This window comes from Electrona antarctica, assembly GCF_951216825.1.
Source record: "Electrona antarctica genome assembly, chromosome: 8".
Lineage (NCBI taxonomy): Eukaryota > Metazoa > Chordata > Actinopteri > Myctophiformes > Myctophidae > Electrona > Electrona antarctica.
In genome coordinates, this window is record NC_136789.1 from 38189810 (window position 1) to 38212365 (window position 22556).

A 22556-nucleotide genomic window follows, 5' to 3' on the forward strand; every position below is an offset into this window, starting at 1 on the left:
TTGTGTCATATGAAATTAGTAGGAGATTTCCAACTTTACAAGCAAGCAATTAAAATTGCGCAATTAAAAACAATGTTGCAAGGTATGCTAAGCCATTTAAACAGTGTTTTGCATGAGCTCATACATGCAAGGATTTGGGCTGAAATATTTGTGCTGAAATATTTCCATGACGGGACGTTGGAGAGTACTATAGTGCAGTGGTGCAGCTGCGGAGAGTCCCAACGTGGGTAGCCTACTGTAGCCTAATCTACAGCAGGCCGATGTCTTTCTGGAGTTACGGTATGTGCAATCTCCTCCTCGTTTAATAAACCCGACGCGTCGCTCGAATGCCAAATGTACCGTGCCAGCGCAAGTGGGAACCGCATCGGAGATAGGTAGACTACCCAGCCAGCCAGCCCACCACCACTACCACCAGTGCCAGCCACATGAGGCTATACGGTTTTGGCTGCACATTCATATATTGACAGTTGACTGCCCCCCCACTGCAGCGACTAGCGACTGCGAGGCAATCTAAATAGACTCTCGAACGTGCGGTGCATGGTCAGTTGGTCACGGTGTCACGGACGGACCACAGTGATAGAGAGACAGACAGACAGGACAGGAGGAGCACCTATGCAAAACAGCAGCGTGTGTGTGTCTATTTGTTATTTAATTCATGGTTCACAGGTTCAGGTTTTCGTTCACTAATATATCTTGTTGTATATTAAATTAAAAAGACTTTAATAATTTAATATACAACTAACAACACACAGTGACAGTTGCTTGCAAATTGCGATATGTGCGTGCGTGCGTGCGGGGGGGGGGGGGGGGTGAGGCGGGCAGCAAGGGAAGCGAAGCGAGAGGAGAAACAGACAGGGTAGCCCTACAGCTTTATTTAATTCATGCAGGTTTATTTATTTAAGATACAACAAGTTGCGTGTGCGTGCGTGCGTCTGTGTGTGTGTGTGTGTGTGTGTGTGTGTGTGTATGAGAGGGGGCAACAAGGCAACTTAGGCAAGCGAGGGAAACTTTTTGTTCCTGTAACCATGGTTTCCAGGTCGTATTGCAGTTGTTCATGTCGCAAAAACGAGGGCGAGGCTTGATTTTATAGGGCGTGCCAGATTGATTTCAGCCGTCACATTTATTACTGCTAGGAATGAAATTAGGAAGGATCAGCTGTCTGCGATCACTTTATAAATGCCGACCCGACGTGGGTGTACTACGAAACCTACACTCGAATTTGGGGCGGATTTTACACTCAATTGATAAATGAGGGCCTATAACATGGACTATCTGTGGATAGTGATAGATATGGACACTATAACATGGACTATCTGTGGATAGGGGACAGATATGTACACTATAACATGGACTATCTGTGGATAGTGGACAGATATGGACACTATAACATGGACTATCTGTGGATAGGGGACAGATATGGACACTATAACATGGACTATCTGTGGATAGAGGACAGATATGGACACTATAACATGGACTATCTGTGGATAGAGGACAGATATGGACACTATAACATGGACTATCTGTGGATAGAGGACAGATATGGACACTATAACATGGACTATCTGTGGATAGAGGACAGATATGGACACTATAACATGGACTATCTGTGGATAGAGGACAGATATGGACACTATAACATGGACTATCTGTGGATAGGGGACAGATATGGACACTATAACATGGACTATCTGTGGATAGGGGACAGATATGGACACTATAACATGGACTATCTGTGGATAGGGGACATATATGGACACTATAACATGGACTATCTGTGGATAGGGGACAGATATGGACACTATAACATGGACTATCTGTGGATAGAGGACAGATATGGACACTATAACATGGACTATCTGTGGATAGTGGACAGATATGGACACTATAACATGGACTATCTGTGGATAGGGGACAGATATGGACACTATAACATGGACTATCTGTGGATAGGGGACAGATATGGACACTATAACATGGACTATCTGTGGATAGGGGACAGATATGGACACTATAACATGGACTATCTGTGGATAGAGGACAGATATGGACACTATAACATGGACTATCTGTGGATAGGGGACAGATATGGACACTATAACATGGACTATCTGTGGATAGGGGACAGATATGGACACTATAACATGGACTAAAGGTCATTACACACTGGCGAATTAGCGACGCGAATTAAAAATTCGACACCGGAGCGAACACCGGAGCGAACAAATAAAGAGCGAAACCGGTCGCATTTTCGCACATTCGCACATTCGCCACTGATGTGGAAGCTTGCATTGACTTCAATTGGTTTTAAAAAAAGGCGAATTATTCGCACGAATAATTCGCGTCGCTAATTCGCCAGTGTGTAATGACCTTATCTGTGGATAGGGGACAGATATGGACACTATAACATGGACTATCTGTGGATAGGGGACAGATATGGACACTATAACATGGACTATCTGTGGATAGAGGACAGATATGGACACTATAACATGGACTATCTGTGGATAGGGGACAGATATGTATAGATATATTATAACTTGGACTAGAGCAGTTTTTAAGGGAAACATTCATCATTAGGGATTTAAAAAAGCCAAACAATACTTAATGTTAAGTTTCTATTTCCATATTTGTTTCATTCTTGAAATTAAATTAGATTTTTTGATGCAGTTACAATATCGTTACACCCTCCAACAGGAGATCAGAGCTAAATGGAAGTGTTGTAAAGTGTTGTAAAGTGCTGTAAAGTGTTGTAAAGTGTTGTAAAGTGTTGTACAGTGCTTTAAAGTTTTGTAAAGTGTTGTAAAGTGTTGTAAAGTGTGGTAAAGTGTTGTACAGTGTTGTAAAGTGTGGTAAAGTGTGGTAAAGGGTTGTAAAGTGTTGTAAAGTGTTGTACAGTGTGGTAAAGTGTGGTAACGTGTTGTAAAGTGTTGTAAAGTGCTGCAAAGCAGGTGGACCGTCTACTCACAGTGGAAGCAGTTCTTCCAGGAGCCAAAGGTGGCGCTGTCACTCAGTATACGTCCATCTGAGCCCCACGTGCATGAGGCGAAGGAGAGACCAAGATACAACGTTGTTATTGGTCAGTCTATAAACTCACCCAGCCAATAGGTGAAGACCTTGGTCAGTCTATAAACTCACCCAGCCAATAGGTGAAGGCCTTGGTCAGTCTATAAACTCACCCAGCCAATAGGTGAAGGCCTTGGTCAGTCTATAAACTCACCCAGCCAATAGGTGAAGGCCTTGGTCAGTCTATAAACTCACCCAGCCAATAGGTGAAGGCCTTGGTGAGCAGTTAAACTCACCCAGCCAATAGGTGAAGGCCTTGGTGAGCAGTTAAACTCACCCAGCCAATAGGTGAAGGCCTTGCTGAGCAGTTAAACTCACCCAGCCAATAGGTGAAGGCCTTGGTGAGCAGGGCGGTGTTTCGGAGGTCCCAGACGTAAGGGTAAAGGTCGTAGAGCGCGGCTCGGTTGGCCGAGCCAATCACGCTGCAGTGAAGCTCAGCGATGTCATCACACAGAGACACGAGGGATCTGGCAACCGCCCGCCACTCACCCACCTGATGGTAGAGAGACACAGGGTCACAACACTCTCTCACTCTCTCTCTCTCTCTCTCTCTCTCTGGTAGAGAGACTACTACAACAGTATCAGACTCAGGTTGTACTGGTCAGTAAACAGTATCAGACTGTGATTGTACTGGTCAGTACAACAGTATCAGACTGAGGTTGTACTGGTCAGTACAACAGTATCAGACTGAGGTTGTACTGGTCAGTACAACAGTATCAGACTGAGGTTGTACCGGTCAGTACAACAGTATCAGACTGAGGTTGTACCGGTCAGTACAACAGTATCAGACTGAGGTTGTACTGGTCAGTACAACAGTATCAGACTGAGGTTGACTGTACTACGTGTGTGCGTGCGTGCGTGCGTGCGTGCGTGCGTGCGTGCGTGCGTGCGTGCGTGCGTGGCTGCGTGCGTGCGTGCGTGCGTGCGTGCGTGCGTGCGTGCGCGCGTGCGTGCGTGCGTGCGTGCGTGCGTGCGTGCGTGCGTGGCTGCGTGCGTGCGTGCGTGCGTGTGGACCAACCTTGTGCGGGGGGGTCTTCTTGCCTCCAGAGCTGACCAGGTGACAGTGAGTCTTCAGCCAGGTCAGGTCGCTCAGCAGCCTCCGGCCCGCCGGGCCGTGCTCGTGAGGAAGGTAGTGGAGACCCACCAGCAGACGCACCTGGTTGGTTGATTGATTGATTGACAGTATGCAGAATGGGTACATTTCATTATATTATATTTCACAGTATGCAGAATGGGTCCATTTCAAACGAGTCAGTCAAGAACAGTTACGTTGTGGACGATCAGTGGGAACAAAGGGGGCGGGGGGGACTCAGGCCGTCCGTCCCATTTGAGAGCGGTTTTAAAGGAGTCAAGGGATTTGCATGTCTTAATGACTGTTGGTAGGGCGATCCACATGTTGGTGGCATAGGAGCGAAATGGATTTAGTCCCTTGTTTGAGCCGAATATGGGTTGCACATGGTTTGTTGAACTCCCTCTGGTGTTGTGAGTGTGGACTTGCTTACAATTACCATTTACAATTTAGGCATTCATCAAACGTTCTTAATCCAGAGCGATTTACATTAAGCAATAACAAAAAGCATGGCAATACATCACATACATAAAAAGTAGTTATCATGAAACATGCGTAAACTAAGAACGTAACAGTAGAATATCTATATAATGAAACTATAGACCAATTATTTGTTTACAATCATTGGGACTGGGCGAACGGGTGACTGTTTCATGTAATCAATTCCCAACAGATCTCAAAACCTGTTGTTTTGGGGAGCGCTGGTTTCAGTACATTCAACCTCCTCTTGTGTGTTGGCTAGTGAGATGCACCCTAGGAGACATTTATACTTCAAAGCGCAACAGTGTTGCGCACAGAGAACAGCTGATATACAAGCTCACATCGCATCACAGATGCGACTGTTGTGAGCGTAGAGGTCTGCGTGCGCGACACCATCACGGGACGAAGCATACATTATACTTGATGGGCTGCAGGCGCGCGTGCAGCCGTGCACAACTGTTTTGAATTGCTATTATTGTTCAAACACAACAGAAACCAAGGATTATATATTTCAAGGGCGAGAGAAATACAAATCCTAATCATTCTTCCTCCACACTGGGAGAAAAACAGCATCTGAAAGTTTGATGGGGCATTTTTTACACGTGAGTGCAGTTAGAACTTTTCCATTGCATCTTATGAGAGGAAGGGTTCTTGTGCTGCCGGCCTGCGCGCGCATCCTGTTTCTTATCAGTGTGACGTCGTCTCTTAAGGCGTCTATACATATAAACATACTATAAGTGCTATGACTGCATACAATGTGCTGTCATAACATGCTATAAGTCTGTATACAATGCTATCAAAGTCTGCATAAAAAGCTGTCTAAGTTACATAAGTTGAGCCTTTGCATACGCCTGTAAGGTCGTCGAGGCTAGGGCAAGTGCTACGGGCTAAGATGGAGTCTGAAGAGGTGTGTTTTCAGACTACGATGGAAGACTGGGAGTGAGGTGCTTACCTGGGACTCGCTTAGAAGCCCCTTCCCACCACACACGCCCCCCCGACCCTGGGCCTTCTGGGGTCTGGACGGCTGAGGTCTGTTCGTGTTCTCCCCATCTTCTCCTCCTCCTCGTCCTCTCCCCCCGGCGGGCGGTGGTGGCGGTGGTGGATCTTTGGCCGGCGAGCCTGGAGGAGATCCAGACGTCAGGGGGAAGACAGGCAGGGGCTTGGCCAGGGCTGAGGGGTCTCTGGCCGGGGGAGAGGGGTCTCTGGCCAGGGCTGAGGGGTCTCTGGCTGGGGGAGAGGGGTCTCTGGCCAGGGCTGAGGGGTCTCTGGCTGGGGGAGAGGCTGAGGGGTCTCTGGCTGGGAGAGAGGCTGGGAGAGAGGCTGGGGGAGAGGCTGGGAGAGAGGCCGGGGGAGAGGCCGGGAGAGAGGCCGGGAGAGAGGCCGGGAGAGAGGCCGGGGGAGAGGCCGGGGGAGAGGCCGGGGGAGAGGCCGGGAGAGAGGCCGGGAGAGAGGCCGGGAGAGAGGCCGGGAGAGAGGCCGGGGGAGGGGCTGGGGGAGAGGCTGGGAGAGAGGCCGGGGGAGAGGCCGGGAGAGAGGCCGGGAGAGAGGCCGGGAGAGAGGCCGGGAGAGAGGCCGGGGGAGGGGCCGGGGGAGAGGCTGGGAGAGAGGCTGGGAGAGAGGCTGGGAGAGAGGCCGGGGGAGAGGCCGGGAGAGAGGCCGGGAGAGAGGCCGGGAGAGAGGCCGGGAGAGAGGCCGGGAGAGAGGCCGGGAGAGAGGCCGGGAGAGAGGCCGGGGGAGGGGCCGGGGGAGAGGCTGGGAGAGAGGCTGGGAGAGAGGCTGGGAGAGGGGCTGGGGGAGAGGCTGGGAGAGAGGCTGGGAGAGGGGCTGGGGGAGAGGCTGGGAGAGGGGCTGGGGGAGAGGCTGGGAGAGAGGCTGGGGGAGAGGCTGGGACAGAGGCTGGGAGAGGGGCTGGGGGAGAGGCTGGGACAGAGGCTGGGAGAGGGGCTGGGAGAGAGGCTGGGGGAGAGGCTGGGGGAGAGGCTGGGGGAGGGGCTGGGGGAGAGGCCGGGAGAGAGGCTGGGAGAGAGGCTGGGGGAGGGGCTGGGGGAGAGGCTGGGAGAGGGGCTGGGGGAGAGGCTGGGGGAGGGGCTGGGGGAGAGGCTGGGGGAGGGGCTGGGGGAGGGGCTGGGGGAGAGGCTGGGGGAGGGGCTGGGGGAGAGGCTGGGGGAGGGGCTGGGGGAGGGCCGTCGGGGGTCTTGGTGCGGGCGTTGCTGGGCGCAGCGGGGGAGCGACCTGCAGGGACGAGAAAAGGTGGAATATAAACGCTTCTAGAGAGACTTTAGATGTGACAGTGGAATACAGAGAGATCAGATTTGGGAATAATGGAAAATCTGCCTCATCCACACACACACACACACACACACACAAACAAATGTTGTAATAGCAGGCATATATCGCCCCCCACGTGCTCCACCAAGTGCTATAGAAAAACTATCGCATATCCTTTCGGATTATGCCAATACGGAGCTCCTGGTCACCGGAGATGCAAACTCGGACTGGCTTTCCCAATCCCCCAGCACTTTTAAGGAGGTATGTGTTAACCTTAATTTAACACAATTAATTAAAGATTTTACTCGACCGAATTTAAAAAATATTGATAGATCAACCTTGATTGATGTCATTTTAACAAACAGACCACATAAATATAATTTGAGTGGGGTTTTGCCCTGGGCTTCAGCGATCATTGCCCCGTGGTATGTATTAGAGATATGAAAGCCAAAACTCCAACTTGTTTTGTCACTAAAAGAAACTTTAAAAATTTAAGTGACCAAGGCTTCCTGCACGAGATCTCTCGTAGCGACCTGAGCCTTTCTGGTGTTATCCCAGATCCTGATCTTGCACTAAATCATTTAACCACTGTTTTTAATACTATCACTGATAGGCTTGCTCCTTTTAAAAGGCTAAGAATAAAAAATAGATCAAATCCCTGGTTCACAAATGTTCTATCCATGGAACTGCGAGCAAGGGATAAAGCATGGCGGGCAGCAAGGACATCTAAGAGAGAAGCAGATTGGCACGTCTTTAGACGGCTGAGAAACAAATGCTGCCTGCTTACAACGAAGGCCAAATCAGATTTTTACTGTTCATCACTGGTACAATCTGAAAATAATCCTTCAAAATTCTGGAAAATTGTAAAATCCCTAAACTCTGGTCCTATTGCATCTGCACTGCCAAAATCTCTTGACACAGAGGATGGCCCTATTACTGATAAACAGCTGATGTGTGATTTCTTTAATCAACATTTTATAACCGCTGGAAATCTTTTTGAAAGATCCGATCCCTCCCCTGCAGGAGGTTTATCTGCAGCTGATTCAAGCACATCCACAGTGGAGGAAAACAGAGATTCGTTTTCATTCAAAGAGTTTACTGTGACAGATGTTTTACTTGAGCTAACTCATATTGATGCGAACAAATCCACTGGCGAGGACAATATGGTGCCTAGTTTGCTAAAACTTGCAGCTCCACTGATTGCCCCATCTGTAACGCATATTTTTAATTTATCCATAGCTTCAGGAACTATTCCAATTGTGTGGAAATCTGCACAAGTAAGCCCACTATTCAAAGGGGGAGATGCAAGTGCGGTTAATAATTATAGGCCCATTTCTAAATTATCATGCCTGGCTAAAATCTTCGAAGCACTTGTCAAACAGCAGCTCTGTAGCTTTTTAAGCATTAATAACATCTTGAACACTTTTCAGTCAGGCTTCAGGCCTGGACACAGTACAACCACAGCAACATCATTGGTCGTAAATGACATAGCAACTGCACTGGACAAAAAATTAAAATGTGCAGCCATTTTTATTGACCTGGCAAAAGCCTTCGATACGGTGGATCATACCATTTTAATGCAGAGATTAAAATGTATTGGTTTAGATAGCATGGCCTGTTCTTGGTTCCAGGACTATTTATCAAACAGAACCCAAGCCATTATGGTTGGAGACATTAAATCGAACTTCTTAGAAGTTAAAAAAGGAGTCCCCCAAGGCTCCATACTTGGACCCATTTTATTTACTATTTATATTAATGAAATCTCAAAGAACATTGAGAACTGCGATATTCATTTTTATGCTGATGACACAATTTTATACACCACTGCCCCATCAAGTAGTCAAGCTATATTTAACTTACAATCTGCTTTTAACATTATTCAGCATGCACTAGTGGATCTTAAACTTGCCCTAAATGTAGGCAAGACGAAGTACATGTTGTTTTCAAATAAAACAAAAGTGGAAACAGGTGACCCCATATTGTCTCTGAGAGGGGCACACATTGAGCGGGTCTCATCATATAAGTATTTAGGGATCTGGCTAGATGAGGATTTCTCTTTTAATACACATATAACAAATCTAACAAAGAAAATCAAACCTAAAATTGGCTTCCTCTATCGAAATAGATTATGTTTCTCTAAAGAGAATAGAAAGAGGATAATCCAAGCAACAATTATGCCAATTTTTGATTATGGAGATATCCTGTATATGCATGCCACTGACAGCATTCTAAAACCCTTGGACGCAATTTATCACAGTGCACTCCGCTTTATTACAGGAGCAGGTTTCAGAACACATCACTGTGCATTATATACCTCAGTAGAATGGTCCTCTCTGGCTCTTAGAAGGAAACAACATGCTACCCTGTTCACGTATAAAGCTTTAATTGGTAAACTACCTCTGTATTTAACAAAACTGCTAGCTCTCAATACATCAGCTTATGGTACTAGATCACAAGATATGCTTTTATTGAAGGTACCAAAAACTACTACTACATTGGGAGATACTGCCTTCAGGGTGTATGCTCCACATTTATGGAATGGTTGTCAAAATAAATTGAAGTTGAATGTTTTTATTTCGTTTACTACTTTTAAGATACTCTTAACTGACCTCACACTAGAGGAAGGCATATGCACCTGTTTTCTGTAACATTTGGTTACAAGGTTTTGTTTCTGTGTGTATGTGCTTGTGGATTATATTTGTTGTACTGTGTGTCCATGTCATGTATGTAAAATGTAAATGTTCTTATTTGTATACAGGGCGCCATTGAAAAAGAGACCCTGGTCTCAATTGGATTCCCCTGAAATAAAGGTTACAAACAAACACACACACACACACACACACACACACACACACACACACACACACACACACACACACACACACACACACACACACACACACACACACACACACACACACACACACACACACACACACACACACACACACACACTACCTGGTTGTAACGGCTGGTTCAGTTCTTCCATCCAGTCGTGTAGTGCAGACGACAGAGCTCTGTCTGGACAGTACTCTGATGACTCATCTGCACACGCACACGCACACACACACACACACACACACACACACACAGTTAGCATCTAGATTAGAACATTATACTTTCTAATCCTGATCTCTCCAAACTCCTTTATCCTTTGTCCAGAAGGCAGTGTTTGTTTCTGGGATGTTCTATTCTTACAACCCCCCCCCCCCCCCCCCCCCCCCCCCCCCAAAGCACACTTTTCAGCACAGCACAGCACAGCACAGCACAGCACACAGCACAGCACAGCACAGCACACAGCACAGCACAGCACACAGCACACAGCACACAGCACACAGCACAGCACACAGCACAGCACACAGCACAGCACAGCACAGCACAGCACAGCACAGCACAGCACAGCACAGCACAGCACAGCACAGCACACAGCACACAGCACACAGCACAGCACAGCACACAGCACACAGCACAGCACAGCACAGCACACAGCACACAGCACACAGCACACAGCACAGCACAGCACAGCACAGCACAGCACAGCACACAGCACAGCACAGCACAGCACACAGGCACACAGCACACAGCACACAGCACACAGCACAGCACAGCACAGCACAGCACAGCACACAGCACAGCACAGCACAGCACAGCACACAGCACAGCACAGCACACAGCACAGCACACAGCACAGCACAGCACACAGCACACAGCACACAGCACAGCACAGCACAGCACAGCACAGCACAGCACAGCACACAGCACACAGCACAGCACACAGCACACAGCACAGCACAGCACACAGCACACAGCACAGCACAGCACACAGCACAGCACAGCACAGCACACAGCACAGCACAGAGCACAGCACAGCACAGAGCACAGCACAGCACAGCACAGCACAGCACAGCACAGCACAGCACAGCACACAGCACAGCACAGCACAGCACAGCACAGCACAGCACACAGCGCAGCGCAGCGCAGTGCAGTGCAGTGCAGGTCACCTTTGACCTCCCGGCTCCCGGAGCGGTGCCACGCCCCCAGGGTGTGCAGCGGAATGTAGTTGGCCTCGAACTCGCAGTTGGGGTTGAGCAGCAGGCCCCTGAGGGCCCCCCCCGGGCCCCTGAGGGCCCCGCGGCCCCCCCTCCGGAGGAGCCCCGCCTCGCGGCCCTTGAAGGGCCCCAGGAACAGGCGACGCGAGTCGTAGTCATTGGCGTGGAGGTTGTCCCAGATGAGGGGGGGTCTGCGGAGGATGGCCGACACCTCTGATAGGCCAGAGACCGAAAGACCACTGGAGACCACCTTACTGCCTGGATAGAGAGAGAGAGAGAGAGAGAGAACCCTTAATGACAAGGAAGTCAAATTCCTGCTCTATGCTGACGACCTGGTGTTGCTGTCTCCCACACAACAAGGACTGCAGCAGCACCTGGACCTGCTGGAGCAGTACTGTCAGAACTGGGCCCTGACTGTAAACTTGAACAAATCTAAAGTGATGATTTTCCAAAAGAAGGCCAGATCTCAGGAAATTTAAATTAGGAAATACACTGTTAGATCATACCCTGTATTCTCATTAGCTGGGACTAAAGATTAGTGCCTCAGGTAATTTTGGTCTGGCAGTGAGTGCACTGATAGAGAAAGCATGCAGAGCATTTTATGCTATTAAAAGAGAATTCTACAAAATTGATATCCCTATTAGAATTTGGATACAAATATTTGACAGCATAATCCAACCAATTGCACTGTATGGCAGTGAGGTTTGGGGTCCACTCAGTCACCAGGACTACACTAGATGGGACAAACATCCCACAGAAACCCTGCATGCAGAATTCTGTAGGTCTATATTAAACATCCAAAGAAAAACACCAACCAATGCATGCAGGGCAGAATTAGGCCGTTACCCATTCATTATTAACATTAGGAAAAGAACACTAAAATTTTGGTTACACCTTAAATCAAGCCCCCAAGACAGCCTGGGATTCCAGGCCCTGTAATCCCAGGAGATGAAACCCCAAAAGAGTCCCTTCTGCCAACTAGTCCTGGGACTTATTGATCACTCACAACCCAACAACAGTGTCCAGCCTCAACCTCAGACCAGCACTGCTTCACAACCACTAATTAGAGTCAACCAAATTAGTAAACTAATAAAAGACACATATCTGGAACATTGGACTAATCAAACCAAAACTCAAAACAAACTTAATTGTTATCTGGCCCTAAAACATGAATATAAACTGGCTGAGTATCTGTTTTTGGTCAAAGATAAAAAGCAAAGACAGATCTTGACCAAATACAGAGTGAGTGACCACAGTCTGGCCATAGAGAAAGGACGACACAAGAAGTCCAATCTACCTCCAGAACAGAGAGTGTGTGGTCATTGTACCTCAGCTGAGGTAGAGACTGAGACACACTTCCTATTAAAATGCAATAAATATGATAATATAAGAGCAGAATATTTTAGGAAATTTGAATTGTTGATCCCAAATTTTAAGGAACTAGATGACAATGACAAACAACTCATTCTGTTAGGAGAGGGACCTGCAGCACACCTGGCTGCACAGGATGGGACTACATGTCACAAAATGAGGGACACATAGAAAACAACACTAAATGTGACTATTATCTTGACACACACACACACACACACACACACACACACACACACACACACACACACACACACACACACACACACACACACACACACACACACACACACACACACACACACACACACACACACACACACACACACACACACACACACACAAATACTGTACATTTTGCACATTGTATTGTGTAAGTTAATGTTCTATTTGTATGTTTGATATTGTTATATTTTATTTATTTAATTTTTTGCTGCATTGTATGCTTTGGCAATACTGTAGTTATTACATTCAAGCCAATAAAGCTAATTGAATTGAATTGAATTGAATTGAATTGAATTGAATTGAGAGAGAGAGAGAGAGAGAGAGAGAGAGAGAGAGAGACTACCTTACTGCCTGGAGAGAGAGAGAGACTATACCTTACTGCATGGAGAGAGAGAGAAGCGTGTGTGCATTCGTTGCGTTCATTGCGTGCATTGCTGCGTGCGTGCATTGCAGCTTGTGTGCGTACGTGCGTGCGTGCGTGCGTGCGTGCGTGCGTGCGTGCGTGCGTGTGTGTGTGTGTGTTGTCACCTGTCCAGATGACTGAGATGTTCAGCAGTAGATTCTCTCCAACCGTCTGAAGGTAGAGAGACTTAGAAACACTGGGAGAACACATAGAGCCACAGTACTCTGGAGAGAGAGAGACATTCACTTTACATTACATTACCTAGAGAGAGAGAGAGAGAGAGAGAGAGAGAGAGAGAGAGAGAGAGAGACAGAGACAGAGAGACATTGGCTTTGCATTACATTACCTAGAGGGAGAGAGAGACTGTCTGCTATAAAGCAGCTAACTCCACCACCTCTCCCTCTCTCAATCTGTCTGCTATAAAGCAGTTAACTCCATCACCTCTCCCCCTCTCAAACTGTCTGCTATAAAGCAGTTAACTCCACCACCTCTCCCCCTCTCAAACTGTCTGCTATAAAGCAGCTAACTCCACCACCTCTCCCCCTCTCAAACTGTCTGCTATAAAGCAGTTAACTCCACCACCTCTCCCCCTCTCAAACTGTCTGCTATAAAGCAGCTAACTCCACCACCTCCCCCTCTCTCAAACTGTCTGCTAAAGCAGCTAACTCCACCACCTCCCCCCCTCTGAAACCGTCTGCTATAAAGCAGCTAACTCCACCACCTCTCCCCCTCTGAAACTGTCTGCTAAAAAGCAGCTAACTCCACCACCTCTCCCCCTCTGAAACTGTCTGCTATAAAGCAGCTAACTCTACCACCTCTCCCTCTCAAACTGTCTGCTAAAACAGCTAACTCCACCACCTCTCCCCCTCTCAAACTGTCTGCTATAAAGCAGCTAACTCCACCAGCTCTCCCCCTCTCAAACTGTCTGCTATAAAGCAGCTAACTCCACCAGCTCTCCCCTTCTCAAACTGTCTGCTATAAAGCAGCTAACTCCACCACCTCTCCCCCTCTCAAACTGTCTGCTATAAAGCAGCTAACTCCACCACCTCTACCAATGTACCAGTAAGAAGTATAGTACTAATGTACTATTAACTACTACTACTGTAGTATATATATGTACTGTACTGTAATCTAATGTACTATTAACTACTACTGTAGTATATATATGTACTGTACTGTAATCTAATGTACTATTAACTACTACTACTGTAGTATATATATATATGTACTGTACTGTAATCTAATGTACTATTAACTACTACTACTGTAGTATATATATATGTACTGTACTGTAATCTAATGTACTATTAACTACTACTACTGTAGTATATATATGTACTGTACTGTAATCTAATGTACTATTAACTACTACTACTGTAGTATATATATGTACTGTACTGTAATCTAATGTACTATTAACTACTACTGTAGTATATATATGTACTGTACTGTAATCTAATGTACTATTAACTACTACTACTGTAGTATATATATATGTACTGTACTGTAATCTAATGTACTATTAACTACTACTGTAGTATATATATGTACTGTACTGTAATCTAATGTACTATTAACTACTACTGTAGTATATATATGTACTGTACTGTAATCTAATGTACTATTAACTACTACTGTAGTATATATATGTACTGTACTGTAATCTAATGTACTATTAACTACTACTACTGTAATATATATATATATGTACTGTACTGTAATCTAATGTACTATTAACTACTACTACTGTAGTATATATATGTACTGTACTGTAATCTAATGTACTATTAACTACTACTACTGTAGTATATATATGTACTGTACTGTAATCTAATGTACTACTAACTACTACTGTAGTATATATATGTACTGTACTGTAATATAATGTACTATTAACTACTACTACTGTACAATTTACAATTTAGGCATTTAGCAGACGCTCTTAATCCAGAGCGACTTACAATAGGCAAGAACAAAAAGCATGGGAATACATCACATATGTAACAAAATGCATTTATCGCGAAACATGCGTAAGCTAAGACCGTGACTAGAACATATCTATATAATGACACTATACATATAAACTATAACTAGAACATATCTATATAATGACACTATACATATAAACTACACATATGTGCTATACTATGCTGTACATATATACTATGAAGTGCTATGACTACATACAATGCACTTATTGTGCTGTCTACATGACATGCTATAAGTCTGTTTCAAATGCTATATAAGTCTAAGAAGTGCTGTCTAAGGGGGTAGGGTAAGTGCTATGGGCCATGATGGAGTCTGAAAAGGTGGGTTTTCAGACTACGGCGGAAGATCGGGAGTGATGCTGCAGTTCTGATTGCAACGGGAAGTGCATTCCACAGTTTTGGGGCCAGAAGGGAGAAGAGTTTGGGACGTGTGGAGCGTTGTCCCGGCGTTTTTAGTGAGGGTACTTCCAGCTTCCCTGCGTTGGCTGATCTGAGTGCGCGGGAGGGTTTGTAGGGTTCAATCATGCTGGCAAGATATGGGGGAGCCATACCTTTGGTTGCTTTAAATGCCAACATCAGAGTTTTGTATTCTGTGCGGGCAGCGACCGGGAGCCAGTGCAGGGAGCGGAGCAGGGGGGAGACATGTGAGAATTTTGGCTGGTTGAAGACCAAGCGAGCTGCGGCATTTTGGATCAGTTGGAGAGGCTTCAGTGCACATGCCGGTAGGCCAGTAAGGAGAGAGTTACAATAGTCAAGTTTTGACAGGACTGTTGTCTGGATTAGGAGCTGGGATGATTCCTGGGTGAGGAACGGTCTAATTCGTCGTATGTTATAGAGTGTGAACCTACAGGATCGAGTGACAGCTGTGATGTGAGTTTTGAACGAGAGCTGACTGTCCAGGACAACACCAAGGTTCCTGGCTGTTGGGACAGACGTTACCAGGGCGTTGTCTACGGAAATAGTTAGCTCCCGCATCGGGCAGGACTTAGCTGGGAAGAAGAGAAGCTCAGTCTTGTCTGGGTTCAGCTTGAGGTGGTTGGAGGACATCCACTGTGAGATGTCAGCCAGGCAAGCAGTGATGCGCTCTTCCACCTGGGTGGCAGAGGGGGGGAAGGATAGAAACAGTTGTGTGTCATCGGCATAACAGTGATAGGATATATTGTGGGCAGAGATGATAGTGCCAAGGGATTTAGTGTACAGTGAGAAAAGGAGGGGACCAAGTACAGATCCCTGTGGGACCCCAGTTTGGAGGGTTCGGGGGGATGATAACAGACCTTTCCAGGAGACCTGGTAGGTCCGGTCGGTGAGGTAAGAGGAGAACCACTTTAGTGCCGTCCCGCCGATGCCTAGATCCGCTAGGGTGTCTAGGAGCAGCTGGTGGTTCACTGTGTCAAATGCTGCTGATAGGTCTAGGAGAATCAGGACTGCAGAGTGGGAAGCAGCCTGGGCAGCATGTAGTGCTTCTGTGACTGCCAGCAGGGCAGTTTCTGTGGAGTGGGCTTTTTTGAATCCGGACTGGTTGGGATCTAGCAGGTTGTTATGTGAGAGATGGAGAGAGAGCTGGTTGGAGACAACACGTTCAATGCTTTTTGATAGAAATGAAAGGAGTGATACCGGTCTGTAGTTCTTGACATCTGAGGGGTCAAGGGTTGGTTTCTTGAGGAGTGGTGTTACTCTGGCTGACTTGAGGGCAGATGGGACGCAGCCTGAGGTTACTGAGGTGTTGATGATGGAGGTGATGAAGGGGAGCAGATCAGGTGCGATGGTCTGGAAGATTGGAGACGGGACAGGGTCGAGAGGACAGGTGGTAGGTCTAGTGGAAGTCACTAGTTGTAGGACCTCGTCTGGGGAAAGAGGAGAGAAGGAGGACATGCGTGGTGTGTTGGGGTTAGTGTTGGTTGAGTCAGATGCCACTTTATGGGGGAGGGGGGGGAAGGAGCTGCTGATATCGTCAACCTTCTTCTCGAAGTAGTTGACAAAAACATCAGCAGTGAGGGATGAAGGTTGGGTGGGGGGAGGGGGCTTAAGGAGGGAGGAGAAAGTGGAGAAGAGCTTCCTTGGGTTAGAAGTACAGGATTGGATTTTGGTGTGGTAGAAAGAGGTTTTAGCAGTGGTTAGTGAGAGGGAGAAGGCAGAGAGGAGTGAGTGAAAGTGGGATAGGTCATCAGGTAGCTTTGTCTTGCGCCATTTCCTTTCGGCTGCCCTTAGAGGTGTTCGTTCAGATCTGAGAGTTTCAGATAACCAGGGAGCCGGTGGACATGAGCGAGCTGGCCTGGATGAGAGCGGGCAGTGTTGGTCGAATGCAGATGAGATAGCGGAGAAGAAGGATGAGGTTGCAGAGTCAGGTGAGAGAGAGAGGAAGGACTCCAGGGAGGGTAGAGAGGAGAGAATAGAGGATGAGAGGGAGGAGGGGTTTAGGGATTTGAGATTGCGTCGGGTGGTGACGTTAGGAGGGTTAGTGGGTTTAGGCGGGAGGGTGGAGAGAGAGAGGGAGAAGGTTATGAAGTGGTGGTCAGACCTAATTAACGGAGTAACAGAGAGTGTAGAGGGAGAGCAGGCTCTGGAGAACACAAGGTCCAAAACATTACCAGCCTTGTGAGTGGGAGGGGAGGGAGATAGTGAGAGGTCAAATGAGGCCAGAAGGGATGTAACGGGAAGATACTTCTCTGCTGTAGGTAGGTTGAAATCGCCCAGTAGGATCAGGGGGGTGCCATCTTCCGGAAATGAACTAATCAGGGAATCTAGTTCTTCCAGGAAGTTCCCAAGAGTTCCTGGGGGGCGATAGAGCACAATGAGGGTGAGGGGGACTGGTTGTGATATTGAGATAGCATGGAATTCAAATGTGGACAGAGAAAGGTGAGAGAGATTTAAGACACGGAAATTCCATTTGGGGGACATTAGTAGTCCTGTGCCACCCCCTGCACCTGTTGGGCGAGGGGTGTGGGTAAACTTGTGGGAAACAGAGAGGGCAGCCGGGGTTGCAGAATTGTCTGGGGTAATCCAGGTTTCAGTCAGAGCAAGGAAATGCAGAGACTTGAGGGAGGCGTGGCCTGAAATGAATTCAGGCATTTGGCTATGGAGCGGAGGTGGAAGAAGCTTGATTTAACAACTGCGTTTACTTGTTTGTCTAGTTTAAATTCTGAGTCGAAAAGCACACCCAGGTTTTTTGCGTGAGGTTTGACCAGGTGGGAGAGGTTGCCTAGGTCCGTCTGGATCTGTGCGGTGGAGTCAGGTGGACCAAATATTATGATTTCCGATTTGGTATCGTTTAACTGCAGAAAGTTTTGTGACATCCAGTGTTTAATATCTGTGAGGCAGTTCCTTAGGTTGTCCAGTTGTGAGTGGTTGTTTGGTTTCAGGGGAAGGTAGAGTTGTGTATCATCTGCGTAGCAGTGGAATGAGATATTATGTTTGTGGATGATTTGGCCTAGGGGGAGCATGTATATGGAAAATAAAATGGGGCCCAAGATCGATCCCTGTGGGACCCCGCACGACAGATGGGCGGGTGGGGAGGTGAAGCTGCCGATGTTAACTGTGAAGGTTCTGTTGTTGAGGTAGGATGAAAACCAAGCCAGGGCGGTGTTATTGATGCCAGTATTGTGCTGAAGACGGTGGAGTAAGATGCTGTGGTCTACGGTGTCAAATGCCGCACTGAGGTCCAGGAGGAGCAGGATAGCACAGTCTCCAGAGTCGGCGGTGAGGAGAAGATCATTTTGCACCTTCAGTAGTGCCGACTCCGTGCTGTGATTGGCTTTAAAGCCTGACTGAAATGTTTCTGTGATGTTGTTATGGTTTAGGTAAGGAGTGAGTTGACTGAGAATATTTTTTTCCAGGACTTTTGAGAGAAATGGCAGTTTTGAGATGGGCCTGTAGTTACTGGGGAGGGCGGGGTCTGAGTTGGGCTTTTTCAGAAGGGGCTGGACCACTGCTTGTTTAAAGCAGGTTGGAACTGTACCGGTGGCCAGGGAGCTGTTCAGAAGGGGCTGGACCACTGCTTGTTTAAAGCAGGTTGGAACTGTACCGGTGGCCAGGGAGCTGTTCATGGACCACTGCTTGTTTAAAGCAGGTTGGAACTGTACCGGTGGCCAGGGAGCTGTTCATGATGAACTGTACCGGTGGCCAGGGAGCTGTTCATGATGAACTGTACCGGTGGCCAGGGAGCTGTTCATGATGAACTGTACCGGTGGCCAGGGAGCTGTTCATGATGAACTGTACCGGTGGCCAGGGAGCTGTTCATGATGAACTGTACCGGTGGCCAGGGAGCTGTTCATGATGAACTGTACCGGTGGCCAGGGAGCTGTTCAGAAGGGGCTGGAGCACTGCTTGTTTAAAGCAGGTTGGAACTGTACCGGTGGCCAGGGAGCTGTTCATGATGAACTGTACCGGTGGCCAGGGAGCTGTTCATGATGAACTGTACCGGTGGCCAGGGAGCTGTTCATGATGGAACTGTACCGGTGGCCAGGGAGCTGTTCATGATGGAACTGTACCGGTGGCCAGGGAGCTGTTCATGATGGAACTGTACCGGTGGCCAGGGAGCTGTTCATGATGGAACTGTACCGGTGGCCAGGGAGCTGTTCATGATGGCGAGGATGCTGGGGGATGCAGTATTTACAACCTCCTTCAGGAGGGTAGGGGGGATGATGTCAAGTGGGCAGGTGGCAGTTTTCATGGAGGAGATGAGTTTGATGAGGGTTGGAAGAGAGACTGGGTGAAAGCTGTCTAGTGTGGATGAGCAGACAGGTGTGTTGTTTGCGTTAGGTGTGGGTGGGGTCATGCTGTTTCGAATGTTATTGACCTTATTGATGAAAAATTGTTGGAATTCTGTGCATTTTGCTTCGGACATGTCCATGTTGGTACTGGGGGCCGGGTGAATGACAGAGTTTATGGTTTTAAACAGGATCCTTGGGTTGTGGGAGTTGTCGGAGATTAGATTGGAGAAGTAGTTTGTTCTTGCTGCGCTGATGGACTCTTGGTATTTGAGATGATTGTTTTTGAGTATTTCAAAGGAAATATGGAGCTTGTCCTTTTTCCATCTCCTTTCGTTTATGTTAATGTACTATTAACTACTACTACTACTGTAGTATATATATGTACTGTACTGTAATCTAATGTACTATTAACTACTACTGTAGTATATATATATGTACTGTACTGTAATCTAATGTACTGCTAACTACTACTACTGTAGTATATATATGTACTGTACTGTAATCTAATGTACTATTAACTACTACTACTGTAGTATATATATGTACTGTACTGTAATCTAATGTACTATTAACTACTACTGTAGTATATATATGTACTGTACTGTAATCGAATGTACTATTAACTACTACTACTGTAGTATATATATATGTACTGTACTGTAATCTAATGTACTATTACCTACTACTACTGTAGTATATATATGTACTGTACTGTAATCTAATGTACTATTAACTACTACTGTAGTATATATATGTACTGTACTGTAATCTAATGTACTATTAACTACTACTGTAGTATATATATATATGTACTGTACTGTAATCTAATGTACTATTAACTACTACTACTGTAGTATATATATATATGTACTGTACTGTAATCTAATGTACTATTAACTACTACTACTGTAGTATATATATGTACTGTAATGTAATCTAATGTACTATTAACTACTACTGTAGTATATATATGTACTGTACTGTAATCTAATGTACTGCTAACTACTACTACTGTAGTATATATATGTACTGTACTGTAATCTAATGTACTATTAACTACTACTACTGTAGTATATATATGTACTGTACTGTAATCTAATGTACTATTAACTACTACTACTGTAGTATATATATGTACTGTACTGTAATCTAATGTACTATTAACTACTACTACTGTAGTATATATATGTACTGTACTGTAATCTAATGTACTATTAACTACTACTACTGTAGTATATATATATATGTACTGTACTGTAATCTAATGTACTATTAACTACTACTACTGTAGTATATATATATGTACTGTACTGTAATCTAATGTACTATTAACTACTACTACTGTAGTACATATATGCACTGTAATCTAATGTACTATTAACTACTACTACTGTAGTATATATATGTACTGTACTGTAATCTAATGTACTATTAACTACTACTACTGTAGTATATATATATGTACTGTACTGTAATCTAATGTACTATTAACTACTACTGTAGTATATATATATGTACTGTACTGTAATCTAATGTACTATTAACTACTACTACTGTAGTAAATATATGTACTGTACTGTAATCTAATGTACTATTAACTACTACTGTAGTATATATATGTACTGTACTCTAATGTACTATTAACTACTACTACTGTAGTATATATATGTACTGTACTGTAATCTAATGTACTATTAACTACTACTGTAGTATATATATGTACTGTACTGTAATCTAATGTACTATTAACTACTACTGTAGTATATATATATGTACTGTACTGTAATCTAATGTACTATTAACTACTACTACTGTAGTATATATATATATATGTACTGTACTGTAATCTAATGTACTATTAACTACTACTACTGTAGTATATATATATGTACTGTAATCTAATGTACTATTAACTACTGTAGTATATATATATGTACTGTACTGTAATCTAATGTACTATTAACTACTACTACTGTAGTATATATATGTACTGTACTGTAATCTAATGTACTATTAACTACTACTACTGTAGTATATATATGTACTGTACTGTAATCTAATGTACTATTAACTACTACTACTGTAGTATATATATGTACTGTACTGTAATCTAATGTACTATTAACTACTACTGTAGTATATATATGTACTGTACTGTAATCTAATGTACTATTAACTACTACTACTGTAGTATATATATATATGTACTGTACTGTAATCTAATGTACTATTAACTACTACTACTGTAGTATATATATATATATATGTACTGTACTGTAATCTAATGTACTATTAACTACTACTGTAGTATATATATATATATATATATATATATATATATATATATATATATATATATATGTACTGTACTGTAATCTAATGTACTATTAACTACTACTGTAGTATATATATGTACTGTACTGTAATCTAATGTACTATTAACTACTACTACTGTAGTATATATATGTACTGTACTGTAATCTAATGTACTATTAACTACTACTACTGTAGTATATATATGTACTGTACTGTAATCTAATGTACTATTAACTACTACTACTGTAGTATATATATGTACTGTACTGTAATCTAATGTACTATTAACTACTACTACTGTAGTATATATATGTACTGTACTGTAATCTAATGTACTATTAACTACTACTACTGTAGTATATATATGTACTGTACTGTAATCTAATGTACTATTAACTACTACTACTACTGTAGTATATATATGTACTGTACTGTAATATAATGTACTATTAACTACTACTGTAGTATATATATGTACTGTACTGTAATCTAATGTACTATTAACTACTACTGTAGTATATATATGTACTGTACTGTAATCTAATGTACTATTAACTACTACTGTAGTATATATATGTACTGTACTGTAATCTAATGTACTATTAACTACTA

The 22556-nt window shown here is 44.9% G+C and overlaps 1 protein-coding gene across 1 annotated transcript in view; it reads right to left on the bottom strand.

Annotated features, from left to right (window-relative positions):
• The window catches only part of LOC306928758 (protein O-GlcNAcase), a 70319-nt gene that overhangs the window by 8835 nt on the left and 38928 nt on the right, over nt 1-22556 (bottom strand). Inside the window, exons 6-15 of the mRNA XM_079509030.1 lie at nt 13057-13155; nt 10885-11190; nt 9842-9928; nt 6750-6847; nt 6657-6715; nt 5997-6607; nt 5568-5947; nt 4085-4222; nt 3385-3559; nt 2969-3025 (exon numbers count right to left, since the gene is read on the bottom strand). Coding sequence (XP_079365156.1) covers nt 2969-3025; nt 3385-3559; nt 4085-4222; nt 5568-5947; nt 5997-6607; nt 6657-6715; nt 6750-6847; nt 9842-9928; nt 10885-11190; nt 13057-13155 — 2010 coding nt within the window. The remainder of the gene's footprint in view (nt 1-2968; nt 3026-3384; nt 3560-4084; nt 4223-5567; nt 5948-5996; nt 6608-6656; nt 6716-6749; nt 6848-9841; nt 9929-10884; nt 11191-13056; nt 13156-22556) is intronic.